The 18,738-nt window shown below is 36.1% G+C and overlaps 2 protein-coding genes across 6 annotated transcripts in view; both read right to left on the bottom strand.

Moving 5' to 3' along the window:
• Nucleotides 1-33: 33 nt before the first annotated feature.
• On the bottom strand, nucleotides 34-10,089 carry LOC129256654 (dentin sialophosphoprotein-like). The gene is made up of 3 exons (XM_054894818.2): nucleotides 9,991-10,089; nucleotides 5,909-6,131; nucleotides 34-5,594 (listed from the first exon to the last, which is right to left on the bottom strand). Exons 2-3 carry the CDS (start codon nucleotides 6,088-6,090, stop codon nucleotides 2,270-2,272), a joined length of 3,507 nt encoding a protein of 1,168 aa, XP_054750793.2. The 5' UTR covers nucleotides 6,091-6,131; nucleotides 9,991-10,089; the 3' UTR covers nucleotides 34-2,269.
• Nucleotides 10,090-12,944: 2,855 nt separating this feature from the next.
• The window catches only part of LOC129254649 (mucin-3B-like), a 115,472-nt gene continuing 109,678 nt past the window's right edge, over nucleotides 12,945-18,738 (bottom strand). For 4 of the 5 annotated variants that reach the window (XM_064115673.1, XM_064115689.1, XM_064115684.1 and 1 more), the window contains 3 exons: nucleotides 18,022-18,087; nucleotides 15,808-15,865; nucleotides 12,945-14,676 (listed from right to left, as the gene is read on the bottom strand). In XM_064115673.1, coding sequence (XP_063971743.1) covers nucleotides 15,821-15,865; nucleotides 18,022-18,087 — 111 coding nt within the window. In that variant the 3' untranslated portion in view covers nucleotides 12,945-14,676; nucleotides 15,808-15,820. The remainder of the gene's footprint in view (nucleotides 14,677-15,807; nucleotides 15,866-18,021; nucleotides 18,088-18,738) is intronic. The other variant, XM_064115681.1, reaches the window with a different exon arrangement.

Raw genomic sequence — 18,738 nt, 5'->3', positions numbered from 1 at the left:
CAAATGGACAGACTGCAGATGAATTCAGAGTCATCTTTGTATCTGTTTTAAATGTACTTTTATTCACACATCTATGCATTATTTACAGTTAATTTATGGCAAAATAATGCTATTTACATACAGCATGTACATGTATAAAAGAAAGAAAGCTTGACAGGGAAACCCAGCAATGCTCAGATGAATCAAAACCAATCATCCATCCAAGTAACAAGAAAAGGGTCCCTGTATTCCAAATCAAAATGAGTCTGTTGACATATTATTTTGTTTCAAACTTGCTTTAGCTTCTGATCATATTATACACAGATTTTATTACTAGTTTATCTGTTCATCATTAACTCTGAAATGACCAGAGTTGGCTACCTGTTTATTATCACATCAACAATAATGTTGCTATGTCAGAGGCATCACGTTTTATCCAAAGGTGATTATGAGGTACTTTATGAAAAGATCTTGGCATACATCCTCAAAATGAAATAATATTTTCACACAATGTCTGACATATCAACATATGTATTGAACTGGTGGTCAACTTCATCGATGAGAAAATCTTAGTACTTGGGTGTATGTTCAATCAACCACCCATATAATGGCTCAGTAAATCAATTATAAACTTATTCACTCAACCAAGTAATCAGCTAATCAGTAATCACACAATCGATTAATTTAGCGTTAAACAATTGATTCATCTTCATATTATTGTCTGATTGATCGATTGATAAATGATCCAGCAGTTGATAATAAATTTTTCACTACATGTCCCTCATATTGCATAATGAATAAAAACTCATTTGAAACACATTCATAATTCATGAAATAGATATTTCTCTTCATTCCTATAATCAAATAAAAAATTAGGTCATCTTCAATAGACCTACAAACTGATATGCCAAATAGGAATTAACACTAATTGTGTATTTCATTATAAAATACATAACTGCTACAGGTTAATCAAATTGCTTTCAAATCATAATTTAACAAAACAAAAGACTGTATGTTTCATAAAGAACAATAGGATGAAACTTTGCATGAATAAATGAAACTAGAAGACCATAAGAACATCCCACTCATTAAAGGTCAAGTCCACCCAGAAATATGTTGATTTGAATAAATAAGGAAAAATCAAACTAGCATAACGCTGAAAATTTCATCACAATCGGATGTAAAATAAGAAAGTTATGAAATTTTAAAGTTTCGCTTAGTTTTCACAAAACAGTGATATGCACAACTCAGTGACATGCAAATGGGACAGACGATGATGTCCTTCACTCACTATTTCTTTTGTTTTTTATTGTTTGAATTATATAATACTTCATTTTTACAGATTTGACAATAAAGACCAACTTGACTGAACCATATCATATCAAACAATGGTAATTCCACATGTTCAAGGAGGAATTAATTGTTGTTTCACTTGACAATGAGAAAATTCTAATATTTCATATAATAAAATACAAAAGAAATTAGTGGGTGGATGACGTCATAAGTCTCCTCATTTGCATACCGACCAGGATGTGCATATATAACTGTTTTGTGAAATTAAGCAAACTGTCATCGCTTTCTCATTTGTTGGAATGGACTTGTCCTTTAAAGCCCCCTCTAAGTGCAATTTCTACACTTCAAGCCTGCACCCAAACACATTCAGCTGAGGGTTATTACTGGTCTGCAGGCACAGACCCTGATTGAAACTTTGATCAACGAGTATCTCCACGCAAAGACTAGTACATTAAAAACTTGCCGCTTTCAGAGGGCCTTCAGTACACAAGGCATGAGTAGGCTGCACATTCAGACCCTTAACTCGAGTGAAGGGTTTGCACATCAGACTAGTTTATTACATGAATTTTGAAATATCACAAAATTAAGCAAATTAGTATACTGTATAGTGATACCATATGCACAACAGTCTTAATATACATACATTCACTATGATTTGTCTTGTTTCCAGAGTTAGAAGACAATAATATGTCATTATTACAAATATCACAGCTAAACTGGATTGGTAAAATCATGAAAAAAATATATTCAAATTAGCAGCAAGCTGAAAATTAATAGCTTTTTATAAGACCTTATATTTTTGATGAAGCAAAGTGACACTTGGTAAACATGGACAGAGATGGAAAGGGGAGAGAAAACAAAACTGTTTAAGCAGCTGGCAAGTGATTGGTCAACTTATTTTACTAACAGTATTATTCTTGTTCACACTCTCTTCATCTACAAATAATATTTAAAATGCTTAGTCCAGATCATGAATGGAATGAGTTTGAATCAACAGCTAGACTGTTTCTACCTGTGATTGGGTTCTTCTCTTCTCTGGAGTACCAATAGGTTTCTGGATTACTCGACTACCACCTTTCCCCCTTCTACCGATACTCTCGTCTTCATTAGCATTCCTTTTGAGCTGTGATCGCAACCTTCTACCAGGGGAATTTAGTGCATCACTGTCATTGTCTTCACTACTACTTTCAATCTTCAGTGTCCTTTTTCTAAGGCTGTTTCTATTTTTCTGGATATCATTGTCACTATCATCATCACAATCATCATCATAATCATCATCATAATCATCATCATCATCATCATCATCATCATCATCATCATCATCATCATCATCATCACCATCATCATCAACAACAAATTCTGTTTTATTGACAGCATTTGTTTTAAGCTGTGATCTCATTCTCAGCTGACCAGGGATGCTTTTGGATTGCTTCATGTTTCTATCATCATCATCATCACCACCACTGCCATTATCTTTAGCATCATCGCCTTTTCTTTCTTTACAAATATTCATGAGATTTACTCTCACCTGTCTAGTTCTTCTGTTACTTTTGGACTTCTCATCTATTCCATCAACATCATCAACATCTTTGTCATATTGATCTTTGTCGTTTGCATAGCTTCTGACTGGTGATCTTGTCCTTTTCTGAGGCGTATTTATGGCAAGTTCATCTTCACTGCTGCCTTCACTACTTTCAATCTTTGTTCCTCTCCTACTAGGAGTAGTTCTGGACTTATGGATAATTTCATAGTCATCATCATCATCAAACTCTGTTTCATCAACAGTAATTGTTTTAAGCTGTGATCTCTTTCTCTGCTGACCAGGGATGCTTTTGGATTGCTTCAGGTTTCTATCATCATCATCATCACCACCACTACCATCATCTTTAGCATCATCGCCTTTTCTTTCTTTACAAATATTCATGAGCTTTACTCTCACCTGTCTAGTTCTTATGTTCCTTTTGGACTTCTCATCTACTCCATCAACATCATCATCAACATCTTTGTCATCTTGATCTTTGTCCTCGTTTGCATAGCTTCTGCCTAGTGATCTTGCCCTTTTCTGAGGTGTAATTATGGCAAGTTCATCTTCACTGCTGCCTTCACTACTGCTTTCAATCTTTATTCCTCTCCTACTAGGGGTGGTTCTGGACTTATGGATAATTTCATAGCCGTCATCATCATCATCATCATCATCATCATCTTTGTCATCATGCGCTTTTTCTTCTTTCGCACTTCTGTTCTGTGATCTTGTTCTCTTAGAAATATCTATGGATTTGTTGATAATTTCATTGTCATTACTGATATCGAGCAATGGTCCATTTTTTTTTTCGGGGGTACTTCGAGCTCTTTGGATAATTGCTTCATCACTTTCATCTTCATTAATTGTGCATGGTGATCTAGAGCTTCTCTTTAATACAGTACTTTTGGATCTCTGTTTAAGTTCATCAACTTTGCTATTTTTATCTTCACTATTGGGCTTTGTCCTCATTCTCTTCTTAGGGGTACCTTTGACTTTTTTGTCATCTTCGCTACTACTTTCAATTACTCTTCTTTTCCTAGGTGTGGTTCTGGATTTAGAGATAATTACGTTATTACCATAACAATCAACATCTTTGTTATCATGATCTTTTACAACGCCTCTGATTTGTGATCTTGTCCTTTTGTGAGGGGTATTTATCGGTTCCTTGGTAAGTTCATCACTGCTGCTTTCAATTTTTGTTCCCCTCTTCCTAGGTGTGGTTCTTGAATTAATAATTTTATCACCATCATCATCTTCATCTTGAGCTTTTCCTTCTTCAGCACTTCTCATCTGTGATCTTGTTCTCTTAATGGGTTTCTTATCAATCTCATCGTCACTACTGCTTTCAATCTTCGATCTGTTTCTGTTTTCATTTTCAGGGGTACTTCGAGCCCTTTGGATAATGCCATTGCCACTTTCATTGTTACTATACTTAATTCTGCGGGGTGATCTCAAGCTTCTCTTCATAATGGTACTTTCCGATTTATGTACAAGTTCTTTGTTTTTATTGGTTCTCTGGCCCTTTGTTCTCAATTTCTTCTCGTGGGTGTTTTTCACTTTCTTGGTAATGTTATCACCACTGTCATCTTCACTACTACTTTCACTCTTTATCACTCTTCTCTTCCTAGGAGTGGTTCTGGATTTACAGATTTCATCAGCATCCTCCTCCTCTGCATTAGCATTTTTGTCCTTTTGAACGTCACTTTTAAAAGTAGCTCTTGTACTTCTCTTTTTGGGTTTACCCTTTGATTTCTTGGTAATTTGGTTATCACTTTCATCATTTTCACTACTACTTTCAATCTTTATCACTCTTCTCTTCCCAGGTGTGTTCCTAGCTTTCTGGATTATGTTGTTGAAATCACTATCATCACTATCACTGTATTCATCTTTCCTACTTGTTATATTTGACATTCTTTTCCCAAGTGTGTTTCTTGATTTCTTAATTATTTCTTTGTCCTCCTCATCATCAACAGCACTATCATTTTCATCTTTATCATCACTGCTTTCTTCACTACTGCTTTCAATCTGTGACCTCATTTTCTTCTTAAGAACATGTTTGCGTTTTGATTTATGGACCACTCCATTAGCAACAGCATCATCATTTCTTTCTTCTTCCCCTATTTTTTTTCTCTGTGAACATGTACTACTTGAGTTTTGGCCAATTTCTTCATCATCATCATCATCATCATCATCACTACTTCCACCATGACCACCATCACCATCATTATCATCGTCATCATCGTCGTCATCATCACCATCATCATCATCATCACTACTTTCACCATGACCACCATCACCATCATCATCATCATCATCATCATCACTACTTCCACCATGACCACCATCATTATCATCGTCATCATCATCGTCGTCATCATCATCGTCATCATCATCATCACTACTGATAGTTACTCTCCGTCTTCTCGTTATTTGGCTCCTCTGAATTGATGTGTCTTCATCATCACTCTGATGATTACGATCATCATCTTTCCTTTGGTTCCTATGGTATCTACTCCCATCCATTTGTAATTTGGTCTTCTTTGGTCCTGTAGAATCATTTCTTGTTCCATTTGATTTAATTTTTCCACTTGTTTTCTGTCTACTTGTTGTTCTTTCAGATTTGGAAGATTTGAAGTCCTTGTTGTCATCAGCACTGCTGTCTTCACTACTGCTTCCGTCGTCTCCATCGCTGGAACTATGTTCCTCGCTATCTTCTTCCTCATTTTCGTCCACAATAAAATCTGCTAAAGCATCGTCTTCCCAGAGAGATATGGGATCAGTGTTGTTGTATCTATTGTGTCTGAAAAGAGAGAACAAAATCAGAAGGAAAACAGTAAATGATCAAATGTGAGCAAATGAGCAAATCAAATACAATGACATAGATACTACACCTTCCATCTTTCCAAATAAGGACTACAAAAACACTACCTAGGGTTTACTCAAACAATGTACTAGCTATTACAGTGATGTAATGGTTGTGAGATGATGTATGATATTATTTAAAGTAATGCCAAACTTGAATTCTTATGACAGGATGGCATATCATTTAATCTGATCAGATTAAATGTTATGATTTCTTTTCCACCTAGCTAATTCTTTTCATCAGAAACTTACCCCTTCACCAAATTAAAAACCAATTTTCGATGTCTGAGATGCTGGAAGCTCTTATGGGGTGTCTTGTCTACTTCAATCTTTCCAAGAACCGCTTCTCGGGTTGGCATTTCAAAGGCCTGTTTGGAGGCGAGTCTGGAAGATTTTCTACTTGATGAATGAAGTTCATTCTTTCCATCGGTCATTTTAAACAATGATCATAGAATGTAGGTCGAGATCAGATTACCTATAACAAAACAAGAAGCAGATGCATTTAAAGCCTGGTCTCACAGTCATGCACTGTCTAGCCATTTTAAACATGGAAGCATCCTTTGTTGTTACTCACAAAAAAAAGGTATACAAACTGCGCAATCGTCAGTGTTCATCCGAATCATCGTATCAGTTAATTTTGGTTGTTTAAAAAAAAAAAAATGATTTAAAGATTTTTGCAGAAATGGATAAGTCCTATTCTATACATCTTTAAATTTCTAGGCAACAATTTAATTTAGTTTCTGAGATATATGGGGATTTTCACGGCGATGCCGTAAAAATTTCTGATAAAATGCACAAATCCCATTGGAAACATGTACATGTACTGGACCAAATGCATGATCAGACCATCGTATCTGCATGCACCGACTTTGCATGTGAAAGAGCGATACATTTTGCTTAATCTCGCACATTAAAATTGTGGTCAGGGTTGTATCCCTACAGATGGCGTTTTTGTACAGGGAAAATCTAAAGGGCTCAAACAGAAATTACAAGCATGTAGCTCTTTTGCAATATTTTCTCTGATTTTTGGTTTTGTGTAACAATAAAGATACCAATGTTAAACCATTGTCTTGATCTTTCCAACCATGTTACTTCTGGCAATGAACATGATGCAAGGCTCAAGGGAAAAAAGTGTGGAAATAATAGTAAACTTTGAAGTTGATTTTATCTGAAATGGGTTTGCATTGTCGTATGTGTGATACGACAGTTCGGATAACCACTGACGAAATGGTCAAGCTTTGTTGGCAAATATGTCCTACATGTAACCTGTCAATAGATTTTTTATCATACATGTATATTTGATATGAATTATTGCATTGGAAAGATCATAACACTTTGGCATTTATTTTGGTTGTCTTTTCAGACCCCGTTTACAGTGCAGGGCCGAGCCCGGGCTGAATTGCGGTACTTGATGGCCTCCCTATTTTGTGCATTTACAGTGGCGGGCTTGGTCCTGTCTAGATTTTAGCCTTTCAATACTTTGTCGTTGTGACACTCTACATGTAAACAAACGATTATTTTGTGGCATGCCGGGGTCGTGCTGGCGCGGGAAAAAGCATAAAGACCAAATTGCGAAATGCAAAGCTAAAAGTCATTTCCTATGATGTAACGATCCTTTCAGTTTCACTTCCGGTGTCGCATTTGGTACCGCATTTGGCCCTGCGTGCGTTTACAGTTAATTTTTTTTTCACTGTAAACAGGGTCATGGGCAAAAAGTAAAGGTGGCAAAAAATAACAATTATAGTCAATGCTCCTTATTCATCGATGGATTTCCTAGGAAAATCAATCTGTGTTTACATGTCGCGCTTAGGCACATGGGGATCATGTCAAGGCTCTGTGATGTTAAAGTATTATGTAGACTAAAAATATTTTTAAAATATCATCACAGAGTCCTCAAGGCTAGTCTATACCCACCATAATACACTACGCATTGGGTTGTTATACAAATTTGGAGTGAATACCGGTAATGAAATTACAAAAAAAAAAACCCATCCAGCCAGGGGCCTAACCCAGGGAGCTCAGGACTCGTCCGTGTAATATTAGGCAGAGGGTACTCTCCAAAATGAGGTAGAATGGGGTCGCAATAGCACCCCAAATTTAAGGGGGGAAAATAAACTATGCACTTAGATCTACCTCAATTATATGGATGAAGGTCTATCGTGACACAGAATCCCGACATAAAGGCACAAACTGGACCTAAAAAAGGAAATTTCTGTCTCGTTCGTTCTCCTTCTTTCAAAATTGAAAACAAAATGGCCGATCGATACCAATAACGAATGCGACATAGAGGTCTAACTTTTCCTTTTTTCGAGGTTCCAGTTTGTGCCTTGATGTCAGGATTCTGTGTCACGATAGACCTTATTTATCCATCATGTCCATATAATCGAGGTAAGTGCATAATTTATTTTTTCTCCTTTTATTTGGAGTGCTATTGCAACCCCATTTTCGAGAGTACATGTCTGCCTAGTATTACACGGACTAGACAGCTGGCAGCGATCTATTTCGAGGACTTTTTTAACATTTTTAATTTTTTTAGATTTCTCCTCGTACACAGACGGCTCGCTATTAGGGGGTAAACAATGCAAAATCCCCCCGAGGGGCTCATCGATTTTTGTCTTTAGTTCATAAAAATATACAAAAAGAACTGGACCAAAATAAAGATTATTCCGTTTTTGGCCTGAAACGCACCAAAACGGGGAAAAAACAGTGATTTACTTTGTCTGTCGCGCAACTTTACTTCCCTGTTTTATCCGTTCTTAATACATAGATAAACATATTATGATATGGCCATTGATGATTGAGTCCCTGTACTAGTACTACTACTAGTAGTACAGATCGAGCTAGAACTTCGGTCTCTGTAGTTGGCGAGTGGAGCAAACGGAACAACCAACAAGGCAACATAACAGAGACCGAAGTTTTTGGTCTAGGCCTATATAGGGACAAGTGATCCTGGACCTGGGCTCCGTAAGTTAATTAACACTCATTATTGTCTTAGATCAGTAGAGGCGCACGGCCAATATGGGAGACTCTCTCCAATAGGGGAGACAATCTCCCACATTTGGAGACTTGCTTTGCAAAAGGACAAAAGAGACAACAGTCAACACCAACAAAAGCATGATTTTTTCCACCCAAAAGTTTGTCTCACCGAGGTCAGAAGCCCATTTGTTTTGTGTGTGATTGACAACAAAAATCCTTATCAAAACAAAAGTAGGCGGTGAAAAGGGGTAATTTTTCATGAGGAATCTCCTTATCAGTATCACATTTTTATTTGCCGCTAAGGTAATCCTTTTGCAGCAAATGTAAACAAAGGAAATTGGTTTCCAAAACTGGAGACTGTCTCTGAAATTGGATACCCAAATTCTTTACAAAAGTCTCTGATATTGGAGATAATCTCCCACATTAGAGACAGTCTCCAATATTGGCCGTGCGCCTCTACTGTAGGCCTAGACCAAAAGCTTCGATCTCTGTTATGTTGGTTGTTCAGCTGAACTCCGTTGGCTTCACTCACCAAATACAGAGACCGAAGTTCTAGCGCGATCTGTACAGGGGACTCAATGGCCATATGTTTATGTACTTAAGATCGGATAAAACGGGGAAGTGAATTTGCGCGACAGCCGAGGTAAGTCACTGTTTTTGTTCCTTTTAACTTGATTTTCCTCCGTTTTTTGGCAATTGATGCCAAGAGGGAATATTAATTTGCATTTTGGTCACGTGAATTTTCAAAATTTTTACTCATTAAAGACAAAAATTGAAGAGCCCCGACGGGGGGATTTTGCATTGCAAGTCCCCTAATGGTGGCTGCACGCTAGCGAGCCGTCTGTGTATGAGGAGAAATTAAAAAAAAAAAAATGTTAAAAAACTCCTCGAAACAGACGGCTGCCAGCTGTCTACTGTAGGCCTCGATTAAATCTAGATTATTTTAGATAGCGATTTATCGCTATGCCTATGACAACTGACCATGATGTATCATCAATGTTACATGCGCATTTGGTAGGGACGAATCAGTGTGGTTCTTTCATATTTGCAATCCATCACAAACCTTTGTGTTACGGAGCCCAGGATTCCAGATCTAACATTAACACTGAGTTAATATAAAAGTGACTATAACTTATAAGTAACAGTAACACAAAAGACAATACACGGGGCCCATGGCATGATGTCCATGGACCATGTCCATCAATCATGACATGTCCATTGTTCCAAAATTCGAGCTAAAAAGCAGCTTCGGCGTTAATTTAATGACGACAGACCAGACTACAACTAAAGTTTGTCATTTTCGTTGCTTTCTTGGTTCAAATAAGGCGTGTCAGAGGTAAAAGATGGTAATAACTTACAGAAATTGCATTTGCACGAAATATCAAGCCTTGTTTGCTTGGATGCAATCTAACGTTAGCGCCTAGCTCGATCGCGCGCTATATAACGCGATGCGATATATATACCACGCCCACATATTACCTCGTGACCACGCTCCTATAATATAGACCTTGCGGTGAACTACATTACCGTGTATCCGCGCAGTCACGATCCGGATTTTTAAAAACATTTTCAATCCAGGGGCGGTATTCTGAGGTCATTTTATCTTTAAAATATTTGATTTTATCTCTTAAAATGAAATTGGTATTCTGAGATGACATTTTATCTCTCAGATAAAATTTTCAATTTTATCTTGCATATAAATTTTATCTTGCGTATCTATAGATGATACGCAGCAGAACAATGCCTGCGTAGACATACCCATCGCGTATCTGGCCATTGCAACGCGAATGATGTGCTTGCGCCCACGTTACTTTGAAGAAAAAATAAAATAAACTTAAAAGAGGGTCGGCGCTATTTTATCTCCGCGACGTTGATTTCATCATTCTTTCTAGGTGAATTTACTCCAAATGTTGACATGAAAATGAAGAAAAATTATATATTTATTGAGAACAACACCTTAACGTTATTCCTGTACAATCAGGAAGTATTTCATAAGACTTTTCTTGACTAATATCGTCTTTGAAATGATGCTTGAAAAGATGCGATATAGACTTCGAAAAAAAGATTAGAGTATTGTCATTTTTTAAAAAAGAAATCTCTGTAAAGACGCGCAAGCGTATAGTGCAAGCGTATTTGAAGTCAAAAAATTGACGCAATGTCACTCCTTTGCCACACCTCCTGGTGGAATGGATTTCCATTGGTTGAGTGATATGAGAGAGCTATAAAAGCGCGTTTCCAATTGGATATTGATTTTGAAATAGGTGTGTCTTACAGAGATAAAATGAAGTTAAAATTGTTCTCAGAATACCGATTCGGAGAGATTTTAAGGGTATTTTATCTTTCTGATTTTAACGGAGATAAAATATTTTATTTTATCTGAGATAAAATGGATCTCAGAATACCACCCCTTGTTTTCAAATCTGTGAACTTAAAATACTGGGTAAATCAAACAATAGAACCAAAAGTGACATCAATCATGACACGAATGATTGCTGTACGTATGGCTGGAATAAGTACTTTTTTTTTAATTTTCAGCGAATTCGGCCTATCAGGGGCTAGCTGCATGTGGACCGCGGGGGCATGCATGCATGGGGGGGGGGGGGGGGGGGGGGGGGGGTCGGGTCCAAAACCGATTGATGTGCACAAAAACGTAAGTAAATGACAATCTGATTGCGATTGTTTGCATGATATGGTCAGTCCCCCGCCCACTTTCAAAACCGTGGACTTGACCTTAAAACAAGGGGGGGGGGGGGGCGGGGGCGGTAGAGAAAGAAAAAGAAGAACTTCAAATGAAGAGAGGATAATATTTTTTTATGATAAAAAGAACTAAATTCACTTTTGAGTGATATTTCCCGCATATTTGATAATATAGCGCCGCCCATAACTAGGGTTTGAGCTAATATGATAACTGTATAGTTGTGATATGGCTTTGTTAAATTAGCGTATTAACTGTACGTATTAATCTCTCTTTTCATCTATCTCTCCATCATCTCCATGATGACATCATATTCTTTTCCTTCTTCCATTCATTCTCTGCTATTTTCTTCTCATTCCATTTCTTCTTACTTTATATTTGTACATATCTTTATTTTCTTAATTCACTTTCCCCTCGATCTCCCCTTATTCTCTTACCTCTTCCCTTTTTTTACTGCTTTGATCTACTTCTTTTTCCTCCTCAGTCACAGAGATCAACATCTTTCAACTTTTTCACACCAAAGCAATTAGCAAGTCTATGGTGTCAAATTACCTTATTCTTTTTTAGTTTATTATAAGAAGTTATATTCATTCAAATTTCGTTCTCGGGAAATTTTGTTATCTAATAATTGGAAAGATTGGATCGACTAGCTACTGCTTACTTTGAAAGATAATCGTTGCTGTAACTTATTTTAGGGAGACATGATAATATGATGTAACTATTGATTCGTGTATAGAAAAAAAGTTGGGACTTGACATCAGATCATCTCTTGCATTAATGACGGCAAGCATTTAATTGTTTAAAAAAGGCTTACAAATTTAATGTAATTTCTAGTGTTTTAATTCGTGAATTTTACTCTATATAGATAATTTTCAGCCTGGAATACCTCTTAAATACGTTCCTTGCGAGGTACATATATAGAAAACACATTGGAATAGACGTTACACACATTTTTACACATGAAAATGTACATTTCTTGGTGGTTTTGATAACCAATTGTTGTGTGTGTTAAAGCCCCCCCCCTGGACCAATGACTCTATCTCCCCTCTCTTTTCTACCCCCCTGGACCTATGACTATATCTCCCCTCTCTTTCTCTTTTCTGCCCCCCTGGACCTATGACTCTATCTCCCCTCTTTCTCTTTTCTGCCCCCCTGGACATATGACTCTATCTCCCCTTTCTTTCTCTTTTCTGCCCCCCCTCCCCCTGGACCTAAGACTCTCTTCTGCCCCCCCTGGACCTATCTCCCCTCTCTTCTGTCCCTCCTCTCTTTCCTGTCATCTATCTTCCCTTGACACTTTCATATCTAATCTTTATTCTGTCCCACAAAATGTACCAATATAAGCTGAACACTGTTTATCTAATTTGGCAAATTGTGAAGCAAAATACTCAATGGATTGGATTTCTTGATTTAGCAAAGACACAGACCAGGGGCATGATAACTATTGTATCTTTGCCATTATGGCAACTACCATCATGGTAATAGAGTTTCAGCCACCAATCACTATCGAGGTTTTCATAGATGTTACAATCATAGAAAATTTATAAGATAGTTGTAAGTCTTAATGATAAATTCGAACAATTGTTGAAAATGAACAAACTACCCTGATCAGTATGATTTCATTTATAATCTCATTTATTCATCACATTACATATCAAATGACACATATTTCTGAAACACAAATAGTATATAAATATCAAATATAAAATCAGAAAACAATGATGAAACACCTCACAGAATACCAAAGTTACCCTGAGCAATCATAAACATGAATAAAAAATAGAATACATTTGAACAATGAAGAAGAATAGAGCGAAGTCACCAATATATATAGATATTTATTATTCATAGTTAAAAAGAGTAATATCCATAAAGTACCTCATAGGTTAATATTTTTCATACATACAAAGGAAAATCTAAAACTAATTAATCTTTCTGAGTAGAAGTATACATAAAAAGATCTACATTAAAATCAAATACAAAATAGTAACATCATTGGCATGACAGCACACATTAACATGTTTCATAAAGCTTTTCTTTAAAACGAGACAGACAAACAGTGATGGAACATATCTTTAAACTTGTATGACTCAAGATATAAATCATATGCAAAGTTCTGTATAAAAAAACTGTGAGCGCATTTGTGGAGGAGGTATGAATAATCCCGTGTCACATATCAAACACACTTTAAAAGAACAATGAAGTTTTTTATTTAAAGAACATGCAAAATGAATCATTTTAAACATGTTAAAAACAATGGAAAGGAGAAAAGGTTGTAAAAGTTCACCAGTAGCAGCATACTAAATATTGCATAAGCATTCATGGATTCCTGAAATTGCAAAAAAATGTCTCCTATGAAGACAAATTACATTGTAACATTGCAAAAATCTAGAATTAAAAAGTTGAAACTATTATTTGTAAATTACCTTGACACAAATCACAAGATTATTTGCACAAGTTAATTCTTTAACATTTCACATATTAGTCTTGAAAAGACATGAGCGTCAACACAAAGGCAATACAATCGTTTGTTTTCTTAAACCAAAGTTCACTTTTTAAGCTATACTATATTTTCAAGGGAATATATCTCTTTTACAAGTGAAGATATATAAGGACAGATGATATCTATCATTTAACAGTGATGTAAGAGAGTATGATGAGAGTTTCCAGGTTTTCTCAAAGGTGATCATTTTACATATATCATAGTAATCAAAATTTGTTTCGTGCCTTTTTTCTTTCATGAGCTCATCATATATGATATGTTGAATAAATATTACCATCATAAATAAATCACAAGAGAGAGAAAGGGAGAAAGAGAAGAGTGAAAATGTTTACTTGTTTATTCTCATGAGTTGTTTGTTGTGTGAATGATTTTTAATTCTACCTTTATTAAAAAAGCACCTCCATTTAAAAATCTTACTCAGAAATAAATAATGTAAAATCTAACCTAAATAAAATCATGTCAATTACGCATGTATCAGTAATAGCGCTTTTTTCTCGCACTTTTCCAAATTATTTTCTACAAATTCAACAATTTGGCAGCTCTTTGGTACATAGAAAAGCACAATGCATCAGACTTTGGTTTGAAGAATATCTTAATGTCTATTACAAAATATATTTCTATAAAAAAATAAGCATGATAGATGTATGAATACTTTTAATGCAAAAATATTAGTACTGTCAATTAAGAAAGCCATAAAAATTGTTTTTAATACGAATTCAGCCTGATTTGTATAGATGACCTTTGAACCGTCGCTGTTCAACCCAGAGAGAGGAGAGCTTCCCTGTCCATCAGCTTTTCAACATCTCATCTACTTTATGTAACATTCATTATCAGATGACACAATTGCTATAATATAAGAGAGAAACAGACAAGGTATATTAATAAGGTATCCGCCTGACCTATTGAGAAATGTAGATGATGATGAGACTGATTGAATAATCAAATCATACTGATCTTACATGGTTTATAATTTAGTTAGCATGATACATGTAATTGAATATTTAGCATTTTAGAGTATATTCATATAATATTGACTGGCCTTGAGGGGTACATCAAACATGTTGCCCGCAAATCATATTGACACGAGTCTTTAATGGTTCTATTAAGGGCAATATATTTGATGTTTCCCGAAAGAAGAGCCAGTCAATATTATTATTATTACTGACAGCTGTATAATTTTTAATTCAAGGGATTATTTTGAACAATTTATATGCCTGTTTGCTTAGCACTACTTCTGATGTCAGGTTAATCACGAACTTGGCGAAGTAATCCTTGCTAAGCAATTGTGACGTAAATTGTTACCGCGCAGTCGCCCATCATGCATGGCGCGCACATACACTTAACACGTAAATATCAGCTGGGAATGCATATGCACTGGCTGCGCCGCACATTATCTACAATGCTTTGGTTCACAAACTGGTTCCAACCAGATTTCTCAAATACTGAAATTAGTGATCAAAATCGGCTCTTACTGCACTAGCAGAGATATGGCCAATGTTGCCCTCTGTTTCGGTACACTAATCATATGGGCAAAGCCCAGGGAGGGCAAAATGTTAACCCTGTTGCTCTCGGATTGAAAGTAGCGAGCGAAAGATGACTTTTATTTACCTGCTAAAATGCCTTGTATAGGTAATTATTATCAATACTGAACTCATCAACTGAGGTCTTTGCTGCACCTTTATAAGCACGAATGCTGCTAGGCGCTATGCTTCTTTCACAGTAGCGATCCTCAATTCCCCTATTGTTTTGTGGTGTCTATGATGATGTAAGGATAAAGGATTCCTACATAAAAGACCTTGGCTGTGGTCACTGTTAAGATGCCATACAGTTTCCATTTGATTTTGTTTGGCTACTACACAGGAAACAAAGGCAACTTTTTTAAAACATCTGAATTTCATTCCAATGTGGCAACTTTAAAAATGACTGTATATTTTCCTATCAAAATAATCAATGCTTCTATTGCTGATCTTTACTTACCATCTATCTTTGCTCAGAAATATCCAGGTTCATTTTCCACATTACGATGACCATAGACCTAAGTTGGCAAAAAATAATATAATCAAAATAAAATGTCAATAAATGAACATGAGATAATTAACATTCCAAAGGTTGCATACTAAAAATTCTATACTCTTTACTTCAACAATATTCATATGCATGTTTTAAATACTCTTGATTATTGTTCATAAAATAAATATTCCTAAGCAAACAAAATATAATCCTCATCATAATTTTATTACTTGTTATCCTGTAGGCTATTCTGTATTAAGCATTACCATTAGTCTTTTTAGCCATTTTCTTAAACCTATTTGGTCTTTATTCACCATCTTGTGATAATGTGACATTAGATCATGCTGCAATCATTCCTAAGGAAGCGTATTCAGCCAAACAAAAACTCATAATCTTCATCCTCAAAGTATTGATAACAAAACCCTATCACAACTCTAACCATCACAATATGTGGTATATTCAGATACATTAATCCTAAGTTTACCTCCTGACTTGACAAGCATTTTAGTCCATAAAAGTGCAATGTTTCATCTTCCTTCTTTAATAATCATGACAGAAGAATCAATTGAAAGTAATTGTATCATTATAATATCTTTTTTGACTCATTTCATAACAAAATTAATTTTTGAATAACTTTTGAGTGCATGATTGAAATCATTAGCCAGATACATTGACAATTAAACCATAGATATTAAACACATCACCCACATGAGAATTAGACCAATTGACGGTTGGATCAAGTAAAAGGTAGTAGACCAAATTGGTATTAGACCAATTGATGGGTCAAGTAAAAGGTAGTAAACCAAATTGGTATCAGACCAATTGATGGTTGGACCAAGTGAAGGGTAGTAGACCAAATGGGTACCAGTCCAATTGATGGTCGGATCAAGTAAAGGGAAGTAGACCAAATTGGTATTAGACCAATGATGGTTGGATCAAGAAAAGGGTAGTAGACCAAATGGGTATAAGACCAATGATGGTTGGACCAAGTGAAGGGTAGAAGACCAAATGGGTATAAGACCAATTGATGGTTGGATCAAGTAAAGGGTAGTAGACCAAATGGGTATTAGACCAATGATGGTTGGATCAAGTGAAGGGAAGTAGACCAAATGGGTATAAGACCAATGATGGTTGGATCAAGTAAAACGTAGTAGACCAAATGGGTATTAGACCAATGTTGGTTGGCCAAGTGAAGGGTAGTAGACCAAATGGGTATTAGACCAATTGATGGTTGGATCAAGTAAAGGGTAGTAGACCAAATGGGTATTAGACCAATGATGGTTGGATCAAGTGAAGGGTAGTAGACCAAATGGGTATTAGACCAATGATGGTTGGATCAAGTGAAGGGTAGTAGACCAAATGGGTATAAGACCAATTGATGGTTGGATCAAGTAAAACGTAGTAGACCAAATGGGTATTAGACCAATGATGGTTGGATCAAGAAAAGGGTAGTAGACCAAATGGGTATTAGACCAATGATGGTTGGACCAAGTGAAGGGTAGAAGACCAAATGGGTATAAGACCAATTGATGGTTGGATCAAGTAAAGGGTAGTAGACCAAATGGGTATTAGACCAATGATGGTTGGATCAAGTAAGGGGTAGTTGACCAAACGGGTATTAGACCAATGATGGTTGGATCAAGTGAAGGGTAGTAGACCAAATGGGTATAAGACCAATTGATGGTTGGATCAAGTAAAACGTAGTAGACCAAATGGGTATTAGACCAATGTTGGTTGGACCAAGTGAAGGGTAGTAGACCAAATGGGTATTAGACCAATGATGGTTGGACCAAGTAAAGGGTAGTAGACCAAATGGGTATAAGACCAATGATGGTTGGATCAAGTAAAGGGTAGTAGACCAAATGGGTATTAGACCAATGATGGTTGGATCAAGTGAAGGGTAGTAGACCAAATGGGTATAAGACCAATAGATGGTTGGATCAAGTAAAACGTAGTAGACCAAATGGGTATTAGACCAATGTTGGTTGGACCAAGTGAAGGGTAGTAGACCAAATGGGTATTAGACCAATTGATGGTTGGATCAAGTAAGGGGTAGTTGACCAAACGGGTATTAGACCAATGGATGTTTGATAAAGTGGTTAACATAATCATTAAATTAGACCAACTGTTGGAAAGTGAATTTCTTTCTCAAGGAATGATGTGGTAAATCAAATTAATTACCGTAGCTGCCTCCTGTCCAGTGGCTATATATGGCTGCTGGTTTGATGTTGTGTTGGGTGCATCACTCTACATAACACATAACAGAACTACTATGTTAGTTGACATACTCATTATCACTTTATCAATATTCCCAATATGAAACACTTCAATCTCACATGAATTCATTATGCAAAGACATGGAAAGCCCAACAGACACACATTGACTTGCAAGAAATAAATTTATGTTTCATGACTTCATTAAGACACAGTAAAACCAGAATTAAATACTGTACATTATCACATTGTATAAAAGAAACAAGGAGCAAAGATGTATATACACGTGTCCATTATGTTGTAAGGAAAGTGAAAGGACATACATGGACAATCCATATTTTAGATTGAGTGGAATAGTTTGTCATATCTATAGCCCATCCCTTTTTGAATGAGTACATGTAAATGTAATGTGATCTGGGTTTTTTCTGTATTGTACCAATACCATAGCAACAGATTTCTGAAAAATCAAGAGACAAAGATGCTTTATCTCTAGACTACTGAGTATGGCATTAGTTTATGAGCATGGTAGTATTACCATAGAGTCCCTGACAACATCAGCTGGGTTAGAATTCTGACTTGTATCATTGCTACTTTCATGGTCCTCAGGCTATGAGATGAAAATGTTAGAAACAAATATTACATTACATTATACAAAATTACACTATATAAAACAAAATATGCACA

The sequence above is a fragment of the Lytechinus pictus genome, chromosome 1 (assembly GCF_037042905.1).
Source record: "Lytechinus pictus isolate F3 Inbred chromosome 1, Lp3.0, whole genome shotgun sequence".
Classification (NCBI taxonomy): Eukaryota; Metazoa; Echinodermata; class Echinoidea; order Temnopleuroida; family Toxopneustidae; genus Lytechinus; species Lytechinus pictus.
The sequence above is the reverse complement of the archived record's forward strand: the minus strand, read 5'-3'. Positions and strand labels throughout refer to the sequence as shown.